The sequence below is a fragment of the Zalophus californianus genome, chromosome 3 (assembly GCF_009762305.2).
Source record: "Zalophus californianus isolate mZalCal1 chromosome 3, mZalCal1.pri.v2, whole genome shotgun sequence".
Lineage (NCBI taxonomy): Eukaryota > Metazoa > Chordata > Mammalia > Carnivora > Otariidae > Zalophus > Zalophus californianus.
This window is the reverse complement of record NC_045597.1, coordinates 150,172,306-150,195,136: the sequence shown is the minus strand read 5'-3', so window position 1 is coordinate 150,195,136 and position 22,831 is coordinate 150,172,306. Positions and strand designations below refer to the sequence as shown.

The 22,831-nt window shown below is 37.7% G+C and overlaps 1 protein-coding gene across 1 annotated transcript in view; it reads right to left on the bottom strand.

The window, feature by feature from the left end:
• COL3A1 (collagen type III alpha 1 chain) overlaps positions 1 to 22,831 on the bottom strand; it is a 39,242-nt gene that overhangs the window by 4,851 nt on the left and 11,560 nt on the right. The window contains exons 5-45 of the mRNA XM_027590457.2: positions 21,436 to 21,516; positions 19,575 to 19,628; positions 19,090 to 19,143; positions 18,252 to 18,305; positions 17,564 to 17,617; positions 17,344 to 17,397; positions 16,645 to 16,698; positions 16,172 to 16,216; positions 15,980 to 16,033; positions 15,338 to 15,382; positions 14,681 to 14,734; positions 14,204 to 14,302; positions 13,628 to 13,672; positions 13,373 to 13,471; positions 13,117 to 13,170; positions 12,920 to 13,027; positions 12,643 to 12,696; positions 11,934 to 12,032; positions 11,586 to 11,639; positions 11,228 to 11,326; positions 10,815 to 10,868; positions 10,647 to 10,700; positions 10,272 to 10,325; positions 9,667 to 9,720; positions 9,297 to 9,341; positions 8,619 to 8,717; positions 8,424 to 8,531; positions 7,921 to 7,974; positions 6,162 to 6,215; positions 6,024 to 6,077; positions 5,265 to 5,318; positions 4,543 to 4,650; positions 4,035 to 4,088; positions 3,686 to 3,739; positions 3,339 to 3,500; positions 3,114 to 3,221; positions 2,002 to 2,109; positions 1,287 to 1,340; positions 1,091 to 1,198; positions 588 to 641; positions 112 to 219 (exon numbers count right to left, since the gene is read on the bottom strand). Coding sequence (XP_027446258.1) covers positions 112 to 219; positions 588 to 641; positions 1,091 to 1,198; positions 1,287 to 1,340; positions 2,002 to 2,109; positions 3,114 to 3,221; positions 3,339 to 3,500; positions 3,686 to 3,739; positions 4,035 to 4,088; positions 4,543 to 4,650; positions 5,265 to 5,318; positions 6,024 to 6,077; positions 6,162 to 6,215; positions 7,921 to 7,974; positions 8,424 to 8,531; positions 8,619 to 8,717; positions 9,297 to 9,341; positions 9,667 to 9,720; positions 10,272 to 10,325; positions 10,647 to 10,700; positions 10,815 to 10,868; positions 11,228 to 11,326; positions 11,586 to 11,639; positions 11,934 to 12,032; positions 12,643 to 12,696; positions 12,920 to 13,027; positions 13,117 to 13,170; positions 13,373 to 13,471; positions 13,628 to 13,672; positions 14,204 to 14,302; positions 14,681 to 14,734; positions 15,338 to 15,382; positions 15,980 to 16,033; positions 16,172 to 16,216; positions 16,645 to 16,698; positions 17,344 to 17,397; positions 17,564 to 17,617; positions 18,252 to 18,305; positions 19,090 to 19,143; positions 19,575 to 19,628; positions 21,436 to 21,516 — 2,916 coding nt within the window. The remainder of the gene's footprint in view (positions 1 to 111; positions 220 to 587; positions 642 to 1,090; positions 1,199 to 1,286; positions 1,341 to 2,001; positions 2,110 to 3,113; positions 3,222 to 3,338; positions 3,501 to 3,685; positions 3,740 to 4,034; positions 4,089 to 4,542; positions 4,651 to 5,264; positions 5,319 to 6,023; positions 6,078 to 6,161; positions 6,216 to 7,920; positions 7,975 to 8,423; positions 8,532 to 8,618; positions 8,718 to 9,296; positions 9,342 to 9,666; positions 9,721 to 10,271; positions 10,326 to 10,646; positions 10,701 to 10,814; positions 10,869 to 11,227; positions 11,327 to 11,585; positions 11,640 to 11,933; positions 12,033 to 12,642; positions 12,697 to 12,919; positions 13,028 to 13,116; positions 13,171 to 13,372; positions 13,472 to 13,627; positions 13,673 to 14,203; positions 14,303 to 14,680; positions 14,735 to 15,337; positions 15,383 to 15,979; positions 16,034 to 16,171; positions 16,217 to 16,644; positions 16,699 to 17,343; positions 17,398 to 17,563; positions 17,618 to 18,251; positions 18,306 to 19,089; positions 19,144 to 19,574; positions 19,629 to 21,435; positions 21,517 to 22,831) is intronic.

Here is a 22,831-nt window from a genome sequence, read left to right as displayed (position 1 = left end):
CATGGAGACATGAAAAGATGAGCACTTTTCTACTTTTGGTCTCCCAGATTTGCCTAGCTCATCACTTAACACGCACCGAAGGGGATTTTCTAACAAAGCGGATGCACTTACTGGAGAACCTGGGGCACCTGGGTTACCGGGGAATCCTCGATGTCCTTTGATGCCATTAGAACCACGTTCACCTGTTTCACCTTTGTCACCACGTGGACCTTGGGGACCCTTTACAGACACATTTCAAATTAAGGTCATAAACACACATACATATTGGTAAAACAAAATAAAACTGATAGCAATGAAATCCAGTCCATGACATTCTATTAGCTAGAAATTCCATGGACACTGCATACATGCAACACTAAAGATTGTTCTTGTAGTTTTGATTTTGGACTGATAATTGCATGAAACCCCAGTAGTTGCTACGTAGGTCCTTGGCCCCAAGGAATTTTAGATCCTGAATTGCCTTCTGTATCATCAAAGGAAAGTTAAAATTCTGCTCCATAGTGGTGTATGTTGTCATCCCTTTTTCCTGAACATGCCAGAAAATAGAACATTTCTTAGACTCTAGAATGAGTTAAAAAACAACTCACAGGAGGACCTCGGGAACCAGCAGGACCCGGAGCACCAGAAGGACCAGCGGGGCCCTGAAATAAAAGCAAACACACAAGGAAGTGTTTATTTATTGATAAAGCTTTGTTTTATTTAGAAGTTAATTTCACTATGATGGACTAATAGTATGCACACGATTATTGAAAGTTAGTGCCATTTTCTCCTTCAAAGGGCTTTCTCTGTTTTTATCTTTACCAAGGGGTCTAAACAGGAAAGCTGAGAGAGTCTTGCTAATTCAGCCTTGCATTTACCCAGGGAATATACACTTAGACTGATTAATGCTGCTTTGAATTTAGTAATGACTTCTGCGTTAACTACTGCCAGAAACTTAGCAGATACCTTTTTTACCCCGGTTGCCTAAGGAAAGAGTAGCATAAATACAAAAAGAAATGATAGAAGATCATTTGGTTAGCAGATCTGACATCCTATCTTCCACCTCTTAATCCCTTTACTGAGGAAAATAGGTAAGCAAAGAAAAACTCACAGTTTCTCCTCTGTCACCACTCTTTCCAGCTGGACCAATGGGACCAGGGGGGCCTGGATGACCAGGAGCACCAGGGGCACCAGGGGAACCATTTTCTCCACGATCACCCTGAGGACAAATTCACAGATCCAACATAAATATGATCAGCAGTTATTATTTTAAGTACACAAACCCACTGTATCTATGTTCACTATACCTTGCCACCGGGAGCGCCATCTCGGCCTGGAAGACCGTCTGATCCTGGGTTTCCCTGATTAAAAAAACAAGGAGAAAAGAAATCAAGCTCTTTCGAACCATTCAAATATAAGCTAAGCCATGTATTCTCAGCGGTAGCAATAGCATCCTAAAGAGGATAAAAATTGGTTCTTAGGACTAAAAAATCTTAGCTATTACAACAGCTGTGTACCTAAATACCTAAATAGATAAGCAGTATACCAATGGCACTAAAATTTCACAGGTGAGAGAGGGAGAAGTGATTAGGAAAGAAAAATGTCTAAAAAAATCCTTCGGGAAGAGATAACAAATAAAAGCTTAAGAAACAGTAATTTAAGCTGATAATGGAAATCTACAATTTAAGAAAAGGCTTAATCACAGATAACATGCAGCACATTTTCATGCAGGAGGAATGCTATAAATTGGGGCATTCCCCATCCCCAACTTGTGTCTTTCTTTAGCTAGCATTCAGATTCTTCTCCATTAATGATCATTCATTGGGTATATATTAATGAACAAGAACATTTAAAATTATTCTAAATTGTAATAGAAGGGATATCTTATTAAAGAAAGAAGGAGAACTTTGGCATGTGGCAATATTTACACTCTTAGATATTAAGGCGCAATTTGACCCTTGCTTAAATAGATTACCAAACACTACCAGGATATTTGGATATTTCCTAAGAACTAGTACTTACATCTCTTCCAGGTTCACCAGCTGTACCAGCCAGACCAGGAAGACCCTGGGGTCCAGGAGGACCACGTTCTCCATTGTGACCAGCAAGTCCTGGTTTCCCACTTTCACCCTGTGCATAAAGAAATAAAAGACATTTTATTTTAAATTATTTTACCTTTTTTTAACTTTTTTAACTCATATTATCTTAGCAATCAATATGTTATGAGATGTTCTTATTTTTCGTGGAAAAACTCTGTTTTATTAAAAATTCTATTGAATTTGTTCCTAAAACTATCCCTATCATTGAGGAAGAGCCAGTTTCTTGTATTTTCCAACTTTCCCAGTGACTCTGGATACCAAAACAGCTAAGTAATGACAATGATTGTTATTTAGAAATACATTCTAATATGAGATATATAAATAAGACATGGCCATTGTGAGAAAAAAATAATGATTAACCATCATGAAATTATACGTTTATGGTGACCATCGGAATTAGTTTATATTGGACATCTGGCTCTATCTAAAAAATATACATTTACCAGGTATGTTCATATAAATTGAATATGCTTAAATATTATATCTTCATTTCGTTACAATATTATATGGCATTTTGTTTAAAGAGGTGCTCAAAGTGTCAAAATGTGAGCCCTAATGATACAGAATTTTATTACCCCTTTTGCTAAATGGATATTTAAGACAAATAACTATAACATGTTAGGATGTTACAGTAATATTAGGGAAAGAAAATTAGAAGTGTGAAACAAATTGAGTTGATGGAAAATTCGTATTAATTAAAGGCTTTCACAGGTCTATAAACTGACTATTTCCCTCTTCAAAACTGACAGTCAACAAAGTAAAGAACGCTCACACATCTAACGGAGGTACTTAAGGTGGCAAGATATTTTCTGTGTTACCAATTTCTTAGTGTTTATGTTCAAGGCTGCCCTATGATGTGCATTGTTTTTGTGTTTGGCAGCCTTTTGATAATACACGTGCTTCCTGAAAATCTGAACATATCAAGAATTTGCATCTTTTACGGGAAAATTTGTTCATGACGTGCTTGCTATGGTTAAGTGATCTCTGAAGGCTATCAAAGGAAACCAGAGTCCAGGGCAAGATGGCCACACTCACCTTGATGCCCTGCGGGCCTGGGCTTCCCCTAGGACCGGGGATGCCTGGTGGTCCCACGAGACCCCTGGCTCCGGTAATCCCGGCACTTCCCAGGGGGCCTGGAAGTCCCTGTTGAACAAATAAGAAAGCCTTAGTTCTTCTCTCTGTGACTAGGTTTTCCTCTGTTGAATTCATAATTCAAAATAAAAGAGTATTGTCAATCCATAGGGCACCACAGCCACTCACCGGGGGGCCCTGGGGGCCAGGGGATCCCTTCTCACCGGGTTGGCCAGCATCACCTTTAGGTCCAGACACTCCAGGGTTGCCGGGAGCACCATTGTTGCCAGGTGGACCAGGGGCCCCGTCCTTGCCTGGAGCACCGCTGGAGCCCGGGGGGCCTGGATTACCCTACAAAGGCATTTATGGAAGTTGGAGTGCTTTATAATGAAAAGTGAATATTTCTTCCCTCTTTTACCTGCATTTTAGATGGGATTTAATCACAAAGAAAAGTAGCAATGGGTAGGTTTCTCCTCCTATGCATATCTGAATGTTCTTTATGGAATAAAGAAAAAGTATTAAAAAAAAATACTTACATTATTACCAGGAGGACCAGGAAGACCACGACCACCAGGGAAGCCAGCAGCACCCTGGGAAATGATAATATATTTTTGAATTTCAAAAGTGAAGCAGAATGAATAATAAACTACTAAAAACAAATATAAAGGCTAAGAAATGTGATCTGCATTCTACCCTGGGATCATTTATGGTTTGGTTTATTTTTTTTTTCTTTTAGAATTTACATATAACATAGAATTAAGGGATTATAGTTTTTATACTCTTTCAGGATCTAGTGATTTCAAGGCAGTTTTTATACAGATTGGTATTAATTACTGCTTTTGAATCACAGTTTAGAGAATGCTAGTTAAGAGAATGGATACTTACAGGACCACCAGGACTGCCGCGTTCACCTTTGACGCCCTGGGGCCCAGGGGGACCCTAAATGGAATGGAGGTAGAAATGGTTCATCAGAATTCCACCACACTCAAAATTTGAAAGAAGCATTCAGCCTTTGAAAAACAGGAATTCTACTTATTGTGATAATCATTTTGCAATGTATACATATATCGAATCGTTATGTCATACACCTTAAACTTGTACAATGCTATATGTCAATTGTATCTTAATAAAACTGGGGGAAAAAAACTACAACAGACCTACAAATGAACAAACAAACAAAAATCAACAAACCAGTAACTCTAGGTAGGAAGTGGTTAGAACAACCTGATTGGGGTCATATCTAGACTATTAGAGCCAAGCTTCAAAGTCAGAACTGTACTCCTAGGCAGAGGATGCTCTCCTCACCTTGACAGGCTCTCTCAGTATGAAGTCTTGGACTATGGATACATCTAAGTGCTTTCCATTTGAAAACTGAATGAAAGAGAATACTCACAGCAGGCCCGGCACCCCCAGGGGGTCCTGCGATGCCAGGGGGCCCTCCTTCACCTTTCTCACCAGGAGCACCTCTTTCTCCTTTAGCACCAGGTTCACCATTCTGTCCCTACATTCAGAAATGACAATGACCTGTGAGCTGACGTCCTTCCCAATACACTTGGCCTATCAGACTCTTTCTTCAGAAAATAGAATTCTTCAGGTGGCAAGATGTTGAAATAAAATTGGAAAACGAGGTTTTCTGAAAAGAGGCCAAACCAAAGTGAATCAAAATACTTTCGTGATAAAAGAAAACTATCAAGAAAATGTTAAAATGGATGTTATTTGTCCTAAGGGAGAAAGCCTCTCCAAGGATTGTGCTTTGAAAATGAGCTCCAGTAAATTCACTGGAGAAAGATAAGACTTAGAGCAACTTTTAATTAGTATCATCTTACAGTGGAATAAGTTTTTAAATTTTCAGAGTGTTTTAAAATCTAGGGTAACATGTGAGCCTCATTAATGAAGCATAAAGGCAAGTCAAGTGTTTTCATCTCCATCTTTTAAAGAGTAAGAGTGAAGTAAAAAACAAAACACAAAACACAACAAAACAAAAAAACAGAAAAAAAGGGAGGGGTGGGTAAAGTCACCCTATAGGGAATGAGCAGCAGAGGCTTGACTAGAATCCGGATTCAAATGTCTGTTTTTCAACAAGAGAGTGATTCTGGGCTGTGTGTTCATACTTACAGGAGCACCAGGGAAGCCAGCAGGTCCTGGAGGCCCATGTTCACCTCTCTCACCCTGAAGTGAAAAACATTCTCATTGGTCACGGTGAAGACACCTTCCCACAGGGACAATGATGTATCATCCTCTGCATCATCTCATCTTTCCTTCGGCAGGAAGTATGCAAAGCTAACCAACACGGTGAAACTTGTGAAGACTTTTCCACTTCTCCACAAAATCAGCAGTGGACAACACCAGAACCTTTGGTTCTTTCTGCCTCTGACTGTGATATTATTTACAAGAAAAATAATCTGAGAATTTTGAAGTGTTTAACACATGCAATCATATGACTTCTAACAAATGTAAGCATTTAAAAATACATTAAAAGGGTCAATTGAGAAATCAATCAATTAATTAAGTAGGACCATTTATTATGTATCGGTCCTGAGTTGCAAACCCTGAAGGTAGAAATTTTTAGATCTAGAAGGTGCCTCAGGCAAAGATCCTGCAGGTTTAAGAAATATTACTTACAAATGCATATTGTTTGTGCATTTTAAATTTTTTTCCAGAATTATTTAGGAGAGAAGGCATGATTTAAAACGGTTTCTTGTGAATTTTAGATTTAAGAACTTTGACCTTCCTTTGCATGTCATAGGATTCCTGAAAATGGCATCCTGCCATTGAGACCCGGGGCCCAGGGGCAGAATTGTTAAAGAAGGAAGCAGGGATAGCCGCTGCCCAGGTGGAGTTAAAAAGCACACTGAAGATGACTATAACACTTACAGGGCCACCACGAGGACCTGCTATACCCGGAAGTCCAGGGGCACCACCCTCACCCTGAAAAAAGAGGAAAAAAATATTGCCTGCATCCAAAAAACTAGGGATACTTTCTTGTTGTTTCTAAGTAGTATTAAGTGTTACCTTATCTCCAGGCTGACCAGCTGGGCCAGGGGGGCCAATGGGACCAGTAGGACCCTAAAGAAAATAGAAATACATTTTTAATTTTTTTTTTTAAAGATTTTATTTATTTATTTGAGAGAGAGAGAGAATGAGAGATAGAGAGCATGAGAAGGAAGAGGGTCAGAGGGAGAAGCAGACTCCCTGCCGAGCAGGGAGCCCGATGTGGGACTCGATCCTGGGACTCCAGGATCATGACCTGAGCTGAAGGCAGTCACTTAACCAACTGAGCCACCCAGGCGCCCTACATTTTTAATTTTAAAGATAAAAAGCATCCTTTTTCCTATCAGTCACATAGCATTCATCTAATAAACTAGATAATATGACTTCTATTATGGCTGGAATGATATGCTTCACTTGGTGTATAAATACTGCAGAGCCTAATAAATATGAGATTCTGCGGAGGTGCCTCTAAAGGACTGAATCTATAAGAGTCAGTGGCAATTTATCGATTCATTCTTCTTTCCGTTGCAGAAGATAAATGATGTGATGTAAGATCTTACAGTAGTAGCTTTTTAAAAATTAAAGTGCATTGTCTTATTCAACTGCTTGATAGCCCAAAATGTTTAACTACTCAGAATATAAATACCCATATTAAAATTTTCAAATTGACGTTTTCAAATATGAAAGTTTTACCTATGTCACATAAATGAGATATTAGGTGTTTTTTTAAAAAATTGGATGATGGCCTACCCATCAAATCTGTCAAAAGTGAAATTTGTATGAATTTCTTTAAAGCAACTCTGGTAAATATAACATCTGTGTAATGACTTAACTATCATGCTTATTGGCTGCAGTCATACCCGGAAGATGTTTGCAAACGGGAATACAATTGATGGGAATGTTTTTTCATTTGGTTTGTTTTTAACGTTTATTTTGAAATAGTTATAGATTCCCAGGAGGTTGCAAAAGAAGATACAGGAAAATTCTATGCACCTTTCTCCAGGCATCCCTCAATGTTAATATCTGACACAACTATGGTGCAATAGCAAAAGCAGCAACTGGCATTGGTATAACCCATAGAGCTGATTCAGGTCTCAGCACTTATACACGCACGCATTTGCGCCAGTGTGTATGTATAAGCTCTAGACCCCTTTATGAAGTGTAGCCTGGCATGACTACCACCATAATCAAGGTGCTCAAACGTGCGATCACTGTGAGACTCCGTCGCATCCCCTCTTTTAGTCACATGCATCTTCCTCTCCCCTCATGTTAACTCCTGGCAATCACTCATTATGTTAGTTCACAAATGTTACATGGATGGAATCATGCAGTATGTAGCCTTTGGAGATTGACTTTTTTCACTCAGCCTGGTGTCCTTGAGGTTTATATAAGTTGTTGCATGTGTTTTTTATTGTGAAGGAGTATTCCGTAGTATGACTACATCACAGGATTACGATGTTTATAAAATAAAAAAAAAATTCTTTCTGAACAGCATTGATTATCTTGGATTTTAGTGACTCATTATGATTTAGTTTGTAACCTTTATCATACTTTTGAGGGTTTTTTCTATGCTCACATCACTGTTGAACCATCAGGTAACGATAGATATAAACCAGGAATTTTAACAGTCAAGTCATTTGGGTCTTTTTAATGGTCAGAAAATGGCAAAACATGGTTTAAGTAATCATGATGAGTTTTTAGAACAATAGAAGTTGAGATGAGGAACTCTTTCCATGTCACCGACAGGTAAGACCTGCTTTTCCCAAGCGGGAGTACTCACCCGCGGCCCGTCTTTCCCTGCAGCACCATCCGCCCCTGCGCTGCCTGGTTCGCCCTGTCAAACAAAAGCCAGAGTCATCAGGTTAGAAGCATCCTCGGTGAGATTCTGCCAAAAAGAAGAGCAACCCTCAAGATGGGCTGTGATGGGTAGGTAGTAGGTGTTCTCATTAATAGTTCCTCTAGCAATACATCTCAAATTTCACTTCCTGTAAAATGGTAACATTAAGCCTCACTTTTTTTTTTTTAACTTTTATTTATTTATTTGACAGGGAGAGACACAGCGAGAGAGGGAACACAAGCAGCGGGAGTGGGAGAGGGAGAAGCAGGCTTCCCGCCGAGCAGGGAGCCCGATGCGGGGCTCGATCCCAGGACCCTGGGACCATGACCTGAGCCGAAGGCAAATGCTTAACAACTGAGCCACCCAGGCGCCCTGGCGCCAACATTTCTTGCCTTTAACCTAGGAAGTTGGTTTTATGCTAGAACGAACAGCACAGCACTTGGTACCTTGTCACCCTTTGGCCCGGGGCCTCCAGGACCTCCTCTTTCCCCAGGCATCCCTTGCAGACCAGGAGTCCCAGCAGACCCAGGTGGCCCAGGGGGTCCAGCAGCGCCCTGAAGTTAAAGGACAAATAGTAAACCTCCAGAAGGAAATGGAGTGCATTTTGTAAAATCTAGGTGAACTGAACTGTGCGGAGTTACCTTTCCTCCTTCGGGACCAGGGGGGCCGGCTCCACCTCTCGGTCCCGCGGGCCCCACGGCTCCCGGAGGTCCTCGTTCGCCCGGGGCTCCCGAATCACCCTGGGGGTAGGAATACGGAATAGCCCTGTTAGCCAACCCAAGGCTAAAAACAAAACAAAAACACGCGAAATTGTATTCATTTTGATGCGGGTCACTGGGGGAATTTATATTTTTGAACAATTTGGAAATGTCGGTAGTTTATAAAACACATTTGATCAACGGAGTGAGATGGAAACAGAAAAAGAGTCAGTGTAAAGGAGGAAACTTTGATACCTGGTTTGATAAGCTGCCTCTGACACTGTTATTATTTTATTCACGAGGGCATTTTTTTTTTTTTTAAGGTTTTCTACCAACACAGTTTTCCTATGCAGAATCAATGCCCTGGAAAGATTTGTCTTTTGCAATTGCAGGCCCATAGTTGCTTCTGTAGTATTTTTTCATGTCAGAAGATGTGATTTTCCAGATGAAGCACATCTTATCTACTAAAATGTCTTGAGTTACCCTAAGTGTATTCACCAAATAGTTGCAATGTTGTGCTTCTAAAGAAAGACAATTTTGGTTTGATATACTAAAACTGAATCACTAGTCAATTGCTCTATAAGATGCTGAAGAAATTAGAAAATAAATGGAAATATTTACCTTGCCTCCTGGAGTTCCAGGTGAACCAGATTCACCCTTTGGACCCTAGAAGATTGGCATTATATGTTAGGTCTCTATCAGAATGCATATTATAGGAATATAAGCAAAATAACACATTTGACTTCTTTGCATTTTGTACAATTTGTTCAATCTTGAGCTATGTACTCTTTATTTTATGGTAAAATTGAAACTTTCCATGTAATACCTATGATTGAATAATTTTTCTCTGTTTTGTTATTGAATATTTAAAAACTAAGTGCTAAAACTCAGAAACCATGCATGAGAAAATGCAAAAGTTAATAACCAATAAATGATTACGTTTTATTCTTTTGGTTTCTGAGTTTTTTAAAAAAAAGGGCATGCAACTTACTGGTTCACCAGGTTTTCCATTTTCTCCTGGAGGTCCACTGGTTCCAGGCAAACCCTACAAAAAAAAGATCGTATTTGGATTGTGTAATCACTTCAAACACTGCTTACAGGAAAGCTTCTCACATGTATGTTTCTGCAAGGTATTCAAACTGGTCCCAGTAGTCTTTTTTAAGACTAGAAAATTTGTGGCTCTCAAAATCCAGTGACAGAGATGTGACAATCATATCTTCCAAACTTAATGTTTTACTTCCTCTAGTTTTTCTGTTGCTGTATATAAAAATAAATCGATGAATATGGTAAAATGGATTTAGCTATGTGGATTTATATTATAATAAAAATACATATAAGCATCAAAAATTTTGCATGCTGAATTTAAAAAATGACTAATGCACTCATTCTGGAATAGCAATGTCTATTGGCATTGCCTGTCATTTTATTTCAAGGTGGAAGACAGACCCACAAATTTTAAGCTTAAGATTAATTATAATTTAGTAGTGTCACAAGAAAATTGAACTCAATTAGCTCAACAAATACAACTCTCAAGGGTAAGACTGAATTGTCTAGTAGAAGCAGAAACCCAGTGATATTTAAATAAGAAGTTCTTACTTGCAATCCTTGTGGACCAGGGGGTCCTGGGTCTCCTTTGTCACCACCTGGCCCCTAATGTAGAAAAATATAATGAGATGTTCTGTTATAAAACATCCTTCCCTATTTAGTCCACACAGTTTTCATTTCAACAGGCTCATTGCTTAGTTGAAAACTTAGTGATGTGAAGGAAGGCAGAGTCTGGCCTACAGAACTGATGCAACGGAGACATGGACAATATAGTCTTTACTTCTAACTAGTCAGCACTTAGCTAGCTAAGTAACCATGCTTCACAACCGCTTTGGTGAACTATGATGACGTAACTACGATTCCCAAAGTCTTTCCTCTGCCCCACTCCCACTGACTTCCATCTCCAAGTTATGTGAGCAAACTTACAGTAGGTCCTGGGGGACCCTGAGGTCCAGTTTCACCATTCTTTCCAGCAGGACCCTAAAAAAACCAAAAGCAGTTAGGGAAACAGAGATAACGGAGATAATAGAAGCCATAGGCCGGAAATGAATGCATCTATAGAAAGCTGGAAATAAGTTAATGAAAGCTGTGTACCTGAGGGCCAGGACCTCCAGGGCCACCTCGTTCTCCATTCTTGCCAGGTGCACCCTAAAGAAGTAGCCAGTATTTACTAATTCTCAAAAGGAAATCATTCAGTGTCTTATTCCCTGATGGTTTTGATCTGCCTCTTCCACACACACATACATGCATCCACAACCCAAAACTACTTTCTAGAACTAGTTTTTCATAAAGTTTGCCACTCTTGCCCCAGAACTCCCCGCCCCCAAAAAACAAAAACCCAAAAAACCCAAACAACAACAACTCCCTGTCTCACGTGGTATTTTGATTTTCATATATTCTACTGTGCTTTGAAGTGGAGATCAAATTTTGGCCGTCTCTGAACTCACATATGGAAAAGAAAAGGCTTCTGTCAAATATTTATTGACGAAATAAAGGAAGGAACTCACATCATTTCCTTTAGGACCAGGGAAACCCATGACACCAGGCTGACCTCGGGGACCAGATGGGCCTGGAGGACCTGGTCGACCACTTTCTCCTTGACTTCCCTAATGAGAAAAAAAATTACGTTAACAGGGGTTTGATAAAGATCTCATCAAAATATGCAATATATATATATATATATAGACACACACATATATGTATATATGTGTGTGTGAGTGTGTGTGTCTATATATATATATATATATATATATATATATATATATATATATATATATAGGTTCTACAATATGCATCAACGCTAGGCCAAATTGTGCATTCCATTATTCACTGGGCTATAAAATGAGATGTTAAAAATGTACATACGGGAGGCCCTGGTTTTCCATCGCTGCCTGGCCCTCCTGGGCTTCCGGGCATACCCTAAATTGAAGAAGTCAGTCAGTCAGGTGATTTAAAATGATAATTAAATATATATATGTATCTGTAAAATTTTGAGATTTCATAGGTAGCCTTTTATTTGCGCACATTTTCCTGTCTATGTCTCAGTCAAGTATTCTGTTTTTCTTCAATCAATTCTAATCTTAAGTGATCTTAAGAGTATTTTGTTTTGTTTGGAGGCTGTAAAAGTATAGTCTGCTTTGAGTTGTCTTTGATCCTCCTTTATTTGCCCTTCTTCTTACTAAATGGCAGTGTCAAGCAAGCGTTTCTCGATACCCTCATTCCTGGACCTCCAGGGACACCATCTCGGCCAGGTTCTCCAGGAGCTCCTCTGGGCCCTGCGGGGCCAGGACCACCACGTTCCCCAGAGGGACCCTACAAGGTGAAATAAATCAACAAAGTTGTAGAAGAACCTTCATTGACCTAGACATTGATCACCTTTAGGTTACAATTAGAAAACTTCCTTTTGTCTCTTAAAGAGAGTTGGTATGCTGCTGACATGCCATAAAATCACTGTTATCTATTAGCTCGGATTATCATATTGGGAGTGTTTTGAGGCAACTTTGATGAACATCACATGTCAGCAATATTCAGTGGGTATCACGATATACTTCAGTGCATATAAAGTCAAATATCTTTGATGATATAAAATCATATTTGGGTAGTACTTTAGAGTTTTCAAAGAACTTTTGGGCATTTCAATTGACTTTATTCTTGCAATGATGCTGAAATAAATAATTCTCTATTGACACATAAGTTAATGAATTCTCATAGAAGTTAAGTGACAAGTGACTTGCTTTAGTTGCAAAGCTAGAAAGACTGAGCAGGGGCTAGAATCATTGTTGTGTACTGGGAATTATTATTATTTTTAAACTCCAATATATTTCCTTCAGATATTTAGGTTTTAGTTAATGGGAAACTGTGTGGAAGAATATAACTATTTGTAGTACCAGCATTTACAAAAATAGAAATTAAAGTTACCTACCTTTTCTCCTGGAAGGCCGTTGGCTCCAGCAGGCCCTCGGAATCCAGGCACACCCTGGAAATAGTGAAAGGCAAACGTTTCAGCCCAGAGCATGAAAATTTTTTCATAATTTCTGAGTGACAACAGAGATGTTCTCATGTTATACAATGCCCCCGAAACACATTTGGGATTGAGTACTTAGCTTAAGAAAAAGCATGGTTTCCTCACCCTGAAGGTCAAGTTCTGTGTAGATGAAAGTGATAACTGTTCTCCTTGGAGATGCCTATGGGAAACGTACCCTTTCTCCTGCAGCTCCTGGAAGTCCGTTTGCACCAGGTTCTCCAGGCGAACCATCTTTGCCATCTTCACCTTTAGGTCCTGGAATACCTGGAGAACCGGCTTCCCCCTAAAAAGGATGCCAATAAAGGGATACATTTGGTTGCAAAATTTTCAGCGGAAATAAAGAATAACCCATTCTGTTGGGGTAACACTTACACGTTCACCGCGTGGCCCTGGCTCTCCTTTGGCACCATTTTTACCAGGTTCACCCTAAATGAAATAAAATGTTGGTTTAAAAACAGGGAGTACAGACTAACAAAATCAGCAGTGGCAACTGCTGATCCAATGATAAAACCAGAGGGAAACCAACATAAAATCAAATGAACAAGTGCAAAAAGTCTGCTGTTTATATTTCTGTTGTGGAAATTGAGCCACACCTTTCAGGCAACTAGGGAAAAAATATGCAACTTACTGCACCACCTCGCTGTCCAGGAGCACCATTGGTACCAGGTGGTCCAGGAGGACCCCGGGCTCCTATCAGTCCAGGAGCTCCAGGAATGCCAGCAGGACCCTAAAAATAGCCCAAGAACACTAACATTAGTTAAACTTGAACTCTCTTTGCTGAAGAGCTAACTTAGACTTCACAAATGGATTGTCATGCAAAATGCAAAGGAAGCCAATAATCGGGGTGTGGATGAAATGAGGGGGGGTGGTGAGGGCAACTTACCATTTCACCTTTGCCACCAGGACTACCATTGCTCCCAGGAGGGCCCTAGAAGGGGAAAAGAGCCTAGTAAAAATAATGTAACTAGTGAATATACATTTGCAAAGTAAATTTATTGATGCGTGTCGGGCTTTGTAGAGCTTCAGTGATTCCTCCAACTACAGCACAACACATAAAATGTAGGCAAAAGAACTATCATTATCTAAATACATTAAAGATAATATGCACTTGGTCTAAATTATTAAGTAATAAATAGAAAAGGTGTTTAATCCTGTTTCGTCTCTGAATTTTTATGATCAGTGATCAGTTGGAACACATTCTTTGAAGTATCAGATAACTATCCATCCTCTACTTCACTTCGTCAAATAAACACAAAATTCATAAATTTTGAAGAGGGTAAACCTCAAGACCCACGAATTTTAGTGCTAACCAAATCAGTATTTATCACAGTAGAGTCATTTCAGAGCACCAAGCAATGATTTTTATTCAAAAAATATTTCAGTTGATAGCAACATTAAAATGTATGCTTTCATGAAAGAAGTGTAGCAACACTCCTCAATGGCAGTATTTGCTACTTACAGGAGGACCTGGAGCACCAGCATGGCCCTGAGGTCCAGGTTCTCCTCTTTGTCCAGGGGAGCCGCTTGAACCAGGAGATCCAGCAGGTCCAACTTCACCCTAAGGTAGAAAGCCCTAAGTACTCAGTGTCTCTCGCCATTTCTAATCACTAAGCTAGTTTAAACCCATCTCCCAAAGGCTGGAATAGTATGATGATATGCTCTATCATAAGCGAAGAATCGTGAATCACGTAGGCGCAGAAAAAGGCTAACTGTGTGTGATTATGTGATCTGATTTTCAGAAAGAGACTAGGAAAAGACGAAGCGGTATCAGAATAGTTGAATGCCAGGGAATTAGAAATAAGGCTTTAAAGATCTGATAGGTAAAAAGATATCTACTTGATGGGTAAAATATATATATTATTTTCAAGAAACAATCCAATGACTTTCTGTTGTTCCAAGATCTATTTTATATTCTTCTATAGAAATGCATGTTTACCTTAGCACCAGGAGAACCAGGGAATCCTGCAGTTCCAGGGGGACCAGGAGGACCCTGAAAAAAATTAAAGACAATTTCAAAAGCTCTTAATCAAGTAAACAGAAGCTAACATAACACTAACTAGTAAATAATAAGTTAGCACATACACAATACAGAAGACAATTATGCAGATAAAATAGTATTTTTCATCCATGGGTGAATATTATGTAGAGAAACGATGTGGCAAAATACAAGAGAGTAAAATCTAAAGTTAGAAAAGTAGGATCCCCCTGCCTTCCACCACAAATTCTGTGATTTGTGCAATTTACTTAGCCCGAACTCTTGTACTCTTGTTTATAAAATGGAGGTAACATTATTATCTATTTTGCAGAGCACTTTTAATTGCCATGTCCGGTACTGGTTATTAATTGACATAGTGAACACTATACAGATGTTAGTAATTGGCCAAGTGTAATGAGAAGTATCAGAATTTCACTTATGGGTTTAGTGTTTCTAGATTGTGTCTAGATTTAGTTTATGGACCTGGTGTAAGTTTGAATGAAATGTTTATGGACAATGTTGAGTTTTAGGCCTATAATCCATATTATTACAACATTCCATACCACATAATCAATCACTACCCTGAAGCAACTCAGGATTAGATAAAAAGTTACTTACTGGTTGTCCATCGCTTCCGCGAGCACCATCATTACCTCGAGCCCCCTAAAAAGAGAAGTTTGTTTCAAATATCTTCTTAATTCTGAAAAGTCAGTCACGAGTAATGACTAAAATTCTTTTTTTTTAAAGATTTTATTTATTTATTTGAGAGCAAGAGAGAGAGAGAGAGAGCAACTCAATCCCAGGACTCCGGGATCATGACCTGAGCCAAAGGCAGAAGCTTAACCTACTGAGCCACCCAGGTGCCCCCTGACTAAAATTCTGACTCCATTGAGTTGACTTTTCCTCCAGTGTATTGAAATCTGTTAAAAATACATTTTTAGAGTCAAATTGTTAAAATTCCAATGTATACAGCGGTGATCTGATGTAGAAGAACTGGGTTCTGTGTTTAACAGAACTAAATGTGAATTAATCGTTCTAGTAACGTATGCAAAGTTAACACTTAAAAAAATTTTCAAAAGAGATAATAACTATAAACCCTTATTTGTTTCCCTACAGTCATAGCTACAGTTTTATGGAGGCATCGTTAAATGCTATTTCATGGGAAGGATTTTCCTGACGATTGCCACAGCCTGCAAACCTGGATGAGAGCCTTATCTGGGATTCTGGCTGGAACTATGCAGTGTTGGTAGCAAGACTCACCGCGGCTCCTGGCAGTCCTGGCCGTCCTCTCTCACCAGGAGCTCCTCTGGGACCCTACAGAACACAGTTGAAGGAATGGTCTTACTTTAACCTTGCCATGTGTAAGAACAGTTGGGGAAGGAGCAAGGCAAGTTTTGGGTTAGATGGAGGTTAATAAACTAAAACTGAAAATTACATAAGAAATATAATTACCATGGGTCCAGGGGCTCCATTTTCACCTGGGAGGCCATTTTCACCCTAGAAACATGTAAAATATGTTACCATTTGTAGAACAGAGAGAGGAATGTATAGTTTTTTAAATGCAGCACATTATGAAGACTATTATAGAACCTAAGAAAAAGATATGTTTTAGCAATATCAAATTTTCGGTAGCATTTTATTTACCATAATTCTCAATTTTTGCATCTTAAAAACTTGAGGATGAAACAGAAGTAATCAGTGAGTTACTCAGGGATGCACAATCATTTCTAATCTAGACAGTTCAAGCTATCAGCTTTCATGGAAGCTCCAATAGAACATCTGAATTAGTTACTGTTATTTAGCTCCTGGAATGCAAAATTCAGGTAAATTTCAGAAAAGGTTAAGCCCCAAAGTATAAATCTTAAATATAGCTATAACATTTAAAGGAATTTACTTACGAAAATATGATTTTTGTTTTGATTTACCTTTAATCCCGGAGCACCTGTATCACCCTTTTCTCCATTTCGTCCATCAAAGCCCTAGGAAACGTATAAAAATAGTAAAAATATTAAAGATCTGTTAACAATCCAGAATGGTTGAGAACTTTACATTGTATTTTTCATAACTAGTTTTTACCACATAGTACTATTTTCAACACTGATGTGAATAATTTAAAACTCTTTTAAATGGATTGAAGACATTTGACATTGATTTTATAATAAAAAATCTGAATTAGCAAGTACAATCTAGTTCAATTAGGAAGTTGCCTTAACAATAGCAAATATGACCTTCACAGATTTTATTTCTATTAAATTGATAGATTTGGGGGTCAGTTGGTGGAATCTACCTAATGATTTGCATAGACTAAGTTGCTTGATTCAATTGCAAATCACATTGACTAAGCCAGTGAATAACGCATGGCTCTCAATAACACATTTTCATTTTTTTCTGGCGATGATGATAAGAAAATTAAATAATTTTTTCCCAAGCCTTTTCACATATTTAAAATCAGTCTAATTGCTACCTGTAAAATTACTAGTTGGTTTGGTCAACAGAGTCAACTGACTGTTAAAAAATCAAATCAACCGTTTTTGGCACATACTCAAATTGCCCAATAAAATTGGTTAGGCAAGTAAACATGGCCAAATGAAATAGCTTTTTGTTAATCTAGAAACCCTACTTACTCTATGTCCTTTCATACCAGGGAATCCAGGCATACCAGCTGGACCTTTTATACCCTAAAAATAAGGAATAGAACAGATATTAATGAATTTTCAAATAGAATCACAGCCCAGTTGTAAAATGCCTTCCATTTTTAAGTTTATTCAATTTAATTATAGAATAATTTTCAAGCTAAGATCATCATGACTACTCCATGTAATTCACTGGATGCCAAAGACTTACTGGAGGTCCAGGCAATCCTCGCTCTCCAGGTCGTCCGGGTCTCCCTGATTCTCCCTAGGTGGAAAAATAAAAAATACATAGGTGATTGTGGAAAAGAAAGCACATTGCACTTAGTTAGCATACTAATGATTTTGCATTTTTCTTGTCAAGGACTCATGAAAATGGTAGGCTAAACATTTAGTTGTTAGAATAGCTTTCCTAGTAGAAGGAATGGGGAGGACTTCTCCCATCTCAATATGAACTTATGAACACAGGCATCACTCTTCACTGAAATATTATGATGCTCTCTCAATCCACTGAGAAGAATTTGCCATTGGAAATCAAATGAGAAAGGAAGAAGGACACAATATTAAAGGTGTTTTTAAGTTTTCAAGTTTATAAAGTATTGATATCAATTTCTTCATTACAAGAGGAAGAAAGAAGCTACTTGTTTCTCCTCCAGTTAAGTGATCTATTCAGTGGGTGTACCTTCTTGACAGTGAAGAAGGACATTTAGGGGTTTTGTTAGTCTGGAATTCAAATTATGGTATTTACAGTTATACAAACACTATACATTCAAAAATTAATATGAGCTAAAATGTCATTAGGATAGCAATGATTTTTTTGGTAAGGTTTTCCCGTGAGCCTAGCATACAGTATATTCCAACTTGGATTTTGCCATATCTCCATTCAATCTTTAAAGACTTACATCTTTTCCAGCAGGACCAGATGGACCTATAGCACCAGGGGGTCCTGGAGGGCCCTGAAAATAAGAAAATAAAAAACAAATGTATCTATAGGTTTTTCTCTTACAACAACTTATTGTTATATAGTACGTGTTTTCCTGAAAGGAATCTCCTTTTAGAAAATACTCTTAATATTTTTCATGACAAAAATGACACCTTAAGTTAATATTATGCTTGTATTATATCTAGTTTTCACTGTTTAATGAACTTATTTTTAATAGGAATTAAAAATATCATGTATCCATATTTTATATCATATGCATTCATAAACCCATAGGCACTTTTACATTTTGTGAGATATTGAATTTTTTAATATACAGGTATTTCCAAATAGTTTGAAATATTAAATTGAACTAACTTCACCTCACTTGCTTGTTTATACTGCATGGGTTTTTTTTGGAGGACTCTGTTAAATTATACTTATTTCTACTAAATTAAGTTTTAAAAATTGTATGTTAGAAAAGCAGATATGCAGGTGAACTGAGTGATTACAGGAAAATTAAATCTATATTTAAGAGAAAGAAGATTTGTATCCACACTAGGAGGTGAACTATGATGGTGGCTAATTAGCCAGGGAATTCCTAGATTCAATAGCAAGTGTCTCTAGGAAATCTAAACCACTAAAGAGTCCAAAAGATCTTTGAAACCAGTTCAATTATCATAAGAAATATTATTTATTATTTTAAATTTTGAGCATAAACAATCTATACATTATAGGACCTATGATGATATTTTGGAAAATGAAAGTGATTTCTACATAGAATTGTCAATATATTAAATACAGATATAATTGTTACTTACTGCTGGACCAGCTTGCCCAGGTTCACCGGGGGGACCTTGGTATCCTGGAGAACCCTAGTGAGTAGAATAATGTGCAAATATTTTAAAAATAATGTAATATTCACATTAGGCATTTACCTCTTGAAGACAGCATGAAATCAGGATTTGTGAATGCAATCAGTAAATCTTATTCCAATTTATAAACACGGAAGCCAAAATTTTTCAGATCAGAATAAAGCAAATTTATTCCATTAATCCACGTTATTCCATTGAAAATGAATTGTTTTGAACTTGAAGCCATATCACATGCAAATTAAGCCTATGGTTTAATTTTACCAAGGTTTTCACTATGAATAGTTGTTTCCATCTTTGAATTTTCTTGGGTGTGATTTCTCTCCTTAATTGGGATTATGCATGTTGGAATGGCTAAATTACAGCAAGATCTGTGTAAACTCAATTTATATAAAATTCATGAAAAAGAAAGCACCACTAATGGCTACACTTACCGGGGAGCCAGGATGACCAGATGTACCAGGGGGACCGGGAGGGCCAGGGGGACCCTGGAATGTAAATGTAAAGGATAAATACAAAATAGATGCATTTGAAATACACTTTTTTCAGGCATCAAAGAGATGCCTCTGTTCAGAAATGATACTGACATTAAAAAATAAATGAGAACAGCATGCCTCATTATGTAGTAACTATTCACAGATATGATTAATTTTATTAGATATACAATAAAGATCTCACTACAAAAACATCACTCTAAATGGAATTCCCACAGACTCAATACAAATTATTAGTAAATGCTATAAAATGTTAGCCTGAACCCTCCATAAAAAGGGGTTTAAAATCTGGAAAAACCACGCAAAATGCTATGAAAGTCCCTGCAATTAGAATGATATTTGTCCTGGTGAAGAAGCATTTTTTTGCTTGCCAGCCAAACTCCTGTGGAAAAATATCTACATACTGTTAATCCCAGTTTCTAAAAACAATGATGTAAATCAACCCAGAAATTCTTAATTATGTCACTGAGTTATGTTAACATGAAGATTTAGATGTGCTTAAGAAAATCAGCGTACATGGGACGATGATAAATTACAATTAGAACCAACTGATTTATCATTGCTTAGAAATACAGCTTACACTAGAAAATCTTCCATTTTATAGCATGCTGTTTCTACATACTGATAACAAATTTATAAAATCACAGTTTGTAATTAAATGTTCTCTCGTAACCTCTTTTCTGGAATATTAAGTAGTGGGTTTTTTGTTTTGTTTTGTTTTTTTAGTTTTTGTTTTTTTTAGTAAAAACTGTATATAGGATTGAAAAATAAGATTCATAATTTGAATCTAGTTGCATAAGACCAGATATTTACATTGTTAATATAATTTTCCTTCTGGCTTTAAAAGAAAAAAAATCACATCTTTAGAGATTTGAAAACTTTAGGGATTTGTAAAATTCTCTTTTTACAATTTACATCAATTTTAAGGGTCTTTCTTTAACTGGCCATTTGGATCTACGAGATAAATTTTGTTCTCTCTAGTTTCGGAAGTCACAAATATGGTGTCTAATGATCTGGTTGGCAAACTTCCATAATCCCTGAGAATCCAGCGTCATGTTTCCTTTACACTTACGTACCTGTTACTGGCAGTGAAGCGATAATCTTCCCCACATTGCTTCTCCCGAGAGCCTGGTCTACAATTAGGGTCATTTACATGGGACACCATGCATCATGCCCAGCTGCCCAGGTTTCAGTGATTTTTTTTTTCTATTTTCTTCTATCAAAACTCTAGGTCATTTACATTAAGGGAAACCTTTTGGGTACAATGTGAATAGCTAGCATTTGTAGTAGGAAAACTTAAAGACTCAATAAATTCTGGAAATATTTGTATTTGATTTCAGGGTTTGAGGTGGGGCAGCTTGTAATATTGGACATTCATCACTCGGATTGTCATCTAGCAAGTAGCACTTAATTGATGAAAGCACATAAAAAAAGAAGATTCTGAACAACTTAGGGAGAACGAGGAAAAATGGAAGTGAAAGATAGCAAATTTTTGTTAAAATTAGGGAATATATGGGTGTGAGACCTAAGCACGAAGGCAGGTGGGCTCCTGGGATAGGTGGTTGTATAAAGAAGGAAGGCGAGGCAGAACAGGCGTGAGATGAGAGGCGGTGAGGAAAAGAGGAGTTAGGATAAGAAAGATCATGATAATCCTACCATTTGCTTTCCCAGCCTTAATGGAGAATAAGCTATTTTGTAAGCGTATGTAATAATACCATATTACTAGGAAAACCACCATTCAAGAATTAACAAATTGGAAACTACATCATGCTCTAGAATGCTGAGAAACTCTTGTACATACAGCTGGCCCAGGATAGCCCGCGATTCCTCCTCCTGCTACTCCAGACTTGACGTCATATGACTCAAACTGGGGAGAATAGTTCTGTAGCAAAGAGACCAAATAGATACGATCATTTTGATATATATGTCATAGTTCTTTCCAAAAGCATTTAGAAGAGGTGCATGCAACGTCTACCACTCACTGACGGAGAGTCTCTGCATGCCAGAAGATGTGGTATATGCATTATTTCATCATCTTGCTTATCCTGTCTCTGTGTTGCTTCAGGTAGTAGATACTCTACAGAAATACTTGTTTATGTAATACACACCCCCTTCAACTGACTCTGTGCAATGTTATTCCCAAATAATTATTTCCTATATGATCTTACTCAAAATATCATTTCTAAGGGATACGCGCAGCTTTAGAAACATAGGATCATGGACTGTTTGAAGCTGAAAGAGCCTTGAAATCGTATAATCATCGTCTCATGCTGAGCAGAAAAAAAAAATGGAAAAGTCAAATTACTTTACGAACATTTAATGATGAAAGTGAAATTTGTATTCCTTGGCTTCCGGTTAATATGCCTAACAAATTTACCCTCCAAATAAGCATCCTCATAGAAAATAGGCACAAGAATAATAGAAAAGCTCATGTGCTTATCGGATTTCTTTGGAGATTATTTTGTTTTGAATCCCAGGCCTACAAGTGGGTTATGTTTGGTACCAGGATAAGAATAAATTAGATGGTATGCTTTGCTTTCTGTTGAATTGATTTTTGAATAGCATTTTTTAAAACTCAGAGTGATTTGTAGATATGTGGCTTCTAATTTCTCCTAACCCCATGCAGCAGAAATTATATCTTATTTATTTGTTCGGTTGGTTGTTTTACATGCAGGGTTATTGCGCTGCCATGCTTTTTAGGAGGAGCAGGATGTGCCCTGAAGGCTTGGCAAGAGTTAGTTGCCTAGGCTTGAATAATCCTGTTGACTTAAAGTCAATAAGGAGTATTCACAGCTCTTCAACTGCTTTTTGTCTAAACTTTCAGAGGCTCTACCATTGGGATTATAAGTAAAATAAGGCACAGTTACAACAGTTCCTAGACACTCCAGGTTAATTCATTTGGGAGTTGATGGCTCATTTCTCAAACATAGTGATAGATTCTATGTCTGCTGAGAAGTTGGGAAATGTTGCCAAGATATAGTAACAATAGCATTGGCATTATGAGGAAAAGTAAAATTTATAAAGCACTTAAAATAGTGTCCAGCACTTACAAGCACTAAATAAGGATTTGTTAAATACATACAATCAGAGAATAGATATAAGGAATCCACAAAAGTGAAATGTTTTATAGGCTAAAGAAAAGAAAAAGAAAGTAGGTAGTTTTAAAGGGAGGGGATCTTTTTGTCCTGGAATTTATT